This window comes from Coffea eugenioides, chromosome 8 (genome assembly GCF_003713205.1).
Source record: "Coffea eugenioides isolate CCC68of chromosome 8, Ceug_1.0, whole genome shotgun sequence".
Lineage (NCBI taxonomy): Eukaryota > Viridiplantae > Streptophyta > Magnoliopsida > Gentianales > Rubiaceae > Coffea > Coffea eugenioides.
In genome coordinates this window covers 37987993-37995308 of record NC_040042.1, presented here as the reverse complement: position 1 = coordinate 37995308, position 7316 = coordinate 37987993, and the positions used below count along the sequence as shown (strand labels likewise).

Sequence of the window (7316 nt, the reverse complement as noted above, 5' to 3'; positions counted from 1 at the left end):
TTTTAAATATTCTTTTGTATTTGGTGACGTTAAATGTGCGAGAGAGTTCTTTGATCAGATGAGTGAAAGGGATGTCGTTTCATGGAATTCGATGATTTCGGGTTATGCTAAAACTGGGGACGTAGCAAATGCGAGAGATTTATTTATGCAGATGCCAGAGAAGAATGTGGTGTCTTGGACTTCAATGATCAAGGCATATGCTGCTGCTGGAGATCTCCAAACAGCAAGAAAGATTTTCGAGATGATGCCCGAGAAGAATCTGGTTTCTTGGAACTGTCTGATTTCGAGCTACGCACAGAATAAACAATTTCAGGATGCACTGCACCTCTTTGAGCATATGCGAAACCAAGGTGTGGCAGCAGATGGATTTACATTTGTTTCAAATTGCAGAAACTCTTAGAAGATAAAAGTGTTGTAAAAAATAGCCAAAACAATGTTAGCTAAAACTAATAAAAATAAAACTTGAGTCGTGTTTAATAGCACTTTTCTAAGAAATTATTTTAGGAAGTTGAAATATTTCACCAAAATTAAACAAGTCTTCTTTTTGTTATAAACAAAAAGGATCATAACTAGCAAACGTTGTTATAAACGTTGTGTAAATTACACCTCAACTCCTATGGTTTAGCTCTTTTCCTCATAATTCTCTAATAGTTTTAAAAGTTATATATAATCCCCTCATTATTTGAACTATAACGGAGTCAACTAAAAAGTATCAAAAATATCGTTATGTAAAGTTAAAAATTATTTGTTAACCACATGGGCGGTTATATATATTTTAAAAATTATAAGGGGTTTTTTTGGTAAAATACTAAATTATAAGGGGATTATGTGATAAAACACAAAATCACAAGGGGTTAAATTGTCATCCATATTAGGTTTATATATTAAGTTTTTAAATAAGGATAATCTCGATATTTCTCTAGGTTCTGTTATAGATGATTATTTTCCTCGTTTTTACACTTTAGTTCAATTATGAGAGGGTTATGTATAATTTTTGAAATCACATGGGTGGTAACCTGTACTTTACCCTAAAAAACAAAAAAGAATATCAAACGCATGCGAATATAGGAAAGTCATCTTAATGAATAGACTTAACGGTTGGATTGGAGATAATGCTAAAAACGAAAAAACAAATGAAGAGACCAAAACAAAAATTTTTTTTTTCTTCCTAAATTGAATACAATAGCCGACAGTGAAGGAAACGGGTTAGCCTTGTCTCTCAAGTGAACTGCCTACGCTATTTGTCTCCCAAGTGAACTGTCCATTCTTGTCATTTAATAAACTCAAATCCTAATCACATCTGGAAAACGATTTCAAGATTTTATACTCCCTTTGATATCTAATTTCAGCCAGCCTCCAGTAAATTGCATACTAGCGTTCCTTTTTTTTTTTCCCCCTAATTGTTCATAGCCCTTCAGTGATTGTTTTTCACTTGCAAATTAATCTATAGGTCTAAATAATGGAGTCACCAATATGGTTGCCACCATTGAACGCTCACAATCAGTACGTTATATCCGTGAAAGCATCACAGCCGGGGCAGGCCGAACGTGATGATCAAACACTTGAATTTCCTCACTTTGCAATCCTGATCAAACTTTCTGTAATTTTCTTCTCAGACAATGTCAGTACAAATGAGAGGTGCATCGAAGGCCTGAATATGGAGAAATATTTCACCATACCCTGTCATGAAGTAACCGCAGTGTCCGGGTGGGAAGCCATATCATCTATGCTGTATGACATGAAAATCCCTTTTGAGTTCGATGGAGCGATCTGGAGAGAAAAGCTTTTAAACGAGGTAACAAGAGACGACAAATTGACCGACAACTCAGATTTTCTTGAAAGAATCTGGCTATTTCTTCTGTGCATGAAGGAACAGGCACATAATTCTGGCAAGAAGAAATTGCCTTTCAAGTTAGAGATAGAGAAGATGGTTACAATACCCGACCATGAACTCAAGGAGTGGAATTCTTATTATAAGGATAAGAGAAGTAATGATCCCAATTTTGAGAGGGAATTTCAGGAAGCGATTAGAAGACCAAGAACGGATGAAGAATTGATTTATGAAACGACTCTTCTATCTAGGGGAGCAACCAAATCGTCAATTCAAGCATTAGAGGTGGTAACCCTTGATGATGGTTTGAGTTCAAGAAGTTATTGTTGTATCTGTCTAGATGAGTCGAAGGTGGGAACACAAGAAAATCGACTACCTTGCTCGCATATTTTCCATAGAGATTGTATTTCGAGGTGGTTGCTAACGAGTAATATGTGTCCCTTGCATTGGTCAATAATTGATGATTATATTCACATCTCCTAAAAAACTTCAAATTGATTCAATCTCTTCAAATTCTTGAAGATTTGTAATGCATGAATGCAGAACATACATATCTGATTATGTATTCTTTTTTGTTCTTTGTCCTGGAAACTTTCCAGCCACCTTGGGAGTTTTTTTTATCAAATTTCAACAATTAAATAGCTCGTTTCACTCTCTTTAATTTTCCTTCCCTCAAGTCCAATTGATCAAGATTAGGACTGGTGTTCTTCGTGCCAACTAAATCCTTTGACCTTTTAGTATTGTCCAAGGACTTCAACCAGATGGGCATGTAGATTTATGGCAACTTATTGAGACCCAATCCAAATATTTGGTACCTTTTGGTCATGGTCTGACTTTTCATTCCCAAACTTCAAAATTTTACAAAATTTCAAACCAATGGCATCCTATTAGATGTATAAACTCCAATAAAAAAAAGTTTATTACCTCAATGAGTCCAAGAGTTGGACGTGCTAATAACAACAATTAATGCACAAAGGTCTACCCTCACTTTGCAGTGACGGAGCCAGGATTTTTTCCTTGGGGGGGCCAAAATTTTTTCGAACAAAATTACCTTAATATGTTATGTTTAAAATAATTTTCATTTATTTAAATATATGACATCTTAAAATATTAAATATTAACTTTAATTATAAAGGTATGTCTATTTCATAAATATATAACATAGTCATAACTAAAATTTAGACAAGAAATAACCTTTGATTAAATATCTTATAATATCACAAACCACCTAAGTTGCACATTATGAGAAGATGCTCCAATATGTCACTTGTACAAAAACAAATATATAACTATTTTCAATTAAAAAAAGATAAAAGTTATGTTAGCATACCTTGAAATTTCATCCTCTTTTATTAAAAATAAATTGAGATTTACGTTCTTTTATAGAATTAAATTCATGTATAATTGAATCAATGCTAAATTTTCGAACAACTTCCTTTTTTTTTAGGCAATCATTCAAGAAATTATCCATTATCTTGTTTTGGAGTTTTGTTTTGATTATCTTCATAATTGAAAATGTCCATTCTATAGACTATAGAATGGAGCCAGGATTTTTTCCTTTGGGGGGGGGGGAATTTTTCTGAACAAAATCATCTTAATATGTTATATTCAAAATAATTTTCATCTATTTAAATATATGACATCTTAAAATATCAAATATTAATTTTAATTATAAAGGTATGTCTATTTCATAAATATGCAGCATAATCATAACAAAAATTAGGATAAGAAATAACCTTTAATTAAATATCTTATAAGATCACAAATTACCCAAATTGTACATTATGAGAAAATGCTCCAATATGTCACTTGTGCAAAAACAAAAATATAACTATTTTCAATTAATAAAAGATAAAAGTTATGTTAGCATACCTTGAATTTCAACCTCTTTTTTTAAAAGTAAACTGAGCTTTACGTTCTTTCATAGAACTAAATTCATCTATAATTGAATCAATACTAAATTTTTGAACAACTTCCCTTTTTTTATGTACATTGTTAGATAATCATTCAAGAAATTATTTTTTATCTTGTTTTGGATATTTGTTTTGATTATATTCATAATTGAAAATGTCCGTTCTATAGTTGCAGTTGATATAGGAAGAGTGAGAACAAATGTAATCAATCTGTCAACAACAGAATAGACACTCAATTTCTTGTTTTCACAAAGCCTTCAAGTAATTATTTGTACATTTGTATATGAGTCAACAAGAGTATAGATCACTAATTTTAAATTTTTTATCAATTAGGTTAAGTTGTATATTTGTATATGGACCAATAAAGTAATTATTTTTGTTTTAGCCCATTGATAATTATGAATTGAGTCCTTTATTATAATATATAAAATTGGGTCAATTTACTATGGATTATCAAATTATATGTTTAATTTTTTGAATGTTAAATAATTAGCACAATAAAAAAATAAATAACTTTTTTTTAAGAAAAAATTAAATCAAAGTTGCCTAATTCATATACACAGACAGAGAGATATATATATATATATATATATCTATATATATAAACTCTCATAATATAAACTAAAATTGTAAAAAATTAGGGGGGGCCAACTTTGTCTTATACATATATTTACATATTATGAATTAAAATTTTCAAAACTTAGGGGGGGCCATGGCCCCCCTCTGCCCCCCCCTTGGCTCCATCATTGCTCACTTGCAGGGACCTTTCCAGAGCTTTATAAAAAGTACTATAGTTGGTTTAGTTGGTAAGAACGGACATGTATTCAAATTAGATAAGTGTGAAATTAATTGGATGCATAGATTGGAGCAATTTCTCAAAATAAAAGACAAGAACAAAAACAAGAGAAGAAAAAAGCAAATCAAGAGATAAAACGCACAAATAAAACTTTCCTGAATAAGATGGGTGACATTGAAAAAATGCGTTAGCCTTGTTGACAAGTGAACTACTAACTTTTAGTGTGTGTGTGTGTGTAGAGTATGTGTAAATAGGAGATTAGTTGAAATAATTTTTTTGTAAAAAATAATTTTTTTTAAAAAAAATATATTTATGATAAAAACAAATAAATTTGTGCATATAATAAACTATCCAAATAATTGCTCTATTTTCTCAAGGAAACAAAGAAATCCCATACATAAATTCCATAAGTTTTTTTAATAGGTGCCAAATGGATATTCATTAACACACCTAAAATTTGACTAACACATCATGTATATATATATATACAACAATAATTATTATCCTCTATTACATTTATATACTTTCCTCATTTAATCTTACATTTATAAGATTATGACACCTAAAATATACCTTAACGAGTGTTCAATGAGCACCCGTTAGACAGATCCAAACACCATTCTTGTCATCTAATATACTCAAATCCTAATCACGTCTGGAAAAGAGATTTCAAGATTTCATACTTTCGTGTACATTCTCAGCAAGCCCCGAGATTTACATACTAGCTTTTCCTTTTCTCTTTTTTTCTCCCTTCCAAATTGTTCACAATCCTTGAAACTAAAATCGTTTTTCACTTTCAAATTGATCAAGGTCTAAATAATGGAATCACCAATTTAGTCGCCACCATTGAATAAACGCGATCAGTACATTGTACAAGTGACAGCATCACAATCAGATGAACGTGTTGATCAAACACATGAAAATAATAGCAGGACGGAAAACTGAAACAAATTCAAATAAATCAAAGATTTAAGGGATATTTACTACTGATAATGAAATTCTTGCATGTATATTACTCTTAACACCTTCAACTTAAGGCACAAATAGATTTGTCGGGGCATGCCTATATGGTGTTTTAATTAATTCATCTAAATTCAAAAGAACTATCCCATTACAAAAACAGAGAATTAATACCCAACAAATTAATAATAATGATAATAACAACAACTTCAGAACTACCGACTTTGATCTCGAAGCATTTGTTATCAAGAATTCTAAATTAACACTGAATGGGATTCAGGTTCCAAGAACCAAAATTGTTCAACTATTGCCTTTACTGAAGTTCCATCTCCAAAACAAATTAGGAATGACAAAACCGTTGCTAGATACTTGTGCATATATCGATACACAGATCATTATCCTTGAAAACATCAAAGCTCGTCAATCGAAAAAAAAAATCAAGAAAACAAACCCTCCCAGAGATATCTTTCTTGCTTTCTTCTAAGATTTTCTCCATCTTTTCTGAAAAACATTCAATATGTCACCACCAGGTTGGCTGCCGCCAGTCAATTCTCCTCATGAATATGAAGTAATAACTGAGGCTGGTGCAGATCTCCCCGATTACAATCCATGTCTTCCGTTTCCTTTATATGCAATCAAGATTATCATCTCCATCGACTACAAGTCGGCTAATGAAAGAAGCATTCAAGGCTTTTACCGTGAGGAACAGCTTGATATTCCACTGCGCTATATAGGCTCAAAATCAGTCTTCACAGAAAGAGTAATATACATGCTTGCTAGTGATGAAACGTTGCTTCCATTCGACATAGATATCGAAGGAACGGCTATTTTTGCTTATGATTTTGCATGTTGGACGAGGGAACAATTAAGCAGTATCGATCCTGCAAGCTACAATATTCTGCCTTTTACATTAGAAATCAGAAAAGAAGTTAAAGTCCCAGATAGCGAGCTCAAGGAATGGAATTCTTGGTATGATGACAAGAAGAAGAATGACCCCAATTTCGAGAAGGACTACAAAGAAGCAATTAGCAGGCCGCGAACGATTGAAGAATTGACGTACGAAACAAGCACAAGGTTTGGAGCAACAAGTCCATCATGCATTAGAAAACTGGAGGTGGTGAGGCTAGAGGGTTGTAGTTCAAACAAGTCTTGTCCAATTTGCTTGGAAGACTTGGTTCTGGGATCAGAAGTCACTCGTTTGCATTGCTATCATGTCTTCCATGGAGATTGCATTCGCAAGTGGCTACAAGAGAGTCATATGTGCCCCTTGTGTCGTTCTGAATGTCCTTGTGTTTAGTCCAGATTTATTAGCAGATATGATTGCAAAGTTTGTTTGTAAAATTCTCACACTTCAAATTAATTTCTGTAATTGTTGGACATGTACATAAGCTTGGATATGAAGATAGGGAAAGCGTCAAATACAATAGGTACCAATAGTTCAATAGCATGAACTATTAATGTCGAGTTAAAAATGTGATACCCACAATGACAAGGTAGAATTTCTCATAATGATATTTTTCTTTTTCATTGTTTTATGGAAATTAATTTCTTGCATGTCATTTATAGGTTAATCTTGAATCTTGATTACATGCTACTATGTCGAACCAAAAGTTTTCCATACTTTACAATTTATTTTTTTCAAGTGAGTCTTACAAGAGAACAAGGAAAATTGGAGAGATTGGAGAAATTTTATCTTGAATCAATGACTTTGGCAACTCGAATAGTTGACCTTTGAACAATGAAAAAGCTTCAAATTAGATTGTGGAGCTTACTAATTCCATATTAAATACAATCCAAATAAGATTGTGTGTCCTTA

The 7316-nt window shown here is 32.1% G+C and overlaps 1 protein-coding gene across 1 annotated transcript; it reads left to right on the top strand.

The window, feature by feature from the left end:
* Positions 1 to 6017: 6017 nt before the first annotated feature.
* On the top strand, positions 6018 to 6797 carry LOC113780694 (E3 ubiquitin-protein ligase Praja-2-like). Its single transcript, XM_027326475.1, has one exon. It carries the CDS (start codon positions 6018 to 6020, stop codon positions 6795 to 6797), a length of 780 nt encoding a protein of 259 aa, XP_027182276.1.
* Positions 6798 to 7316: the final 519 nt, after the last annotated feature.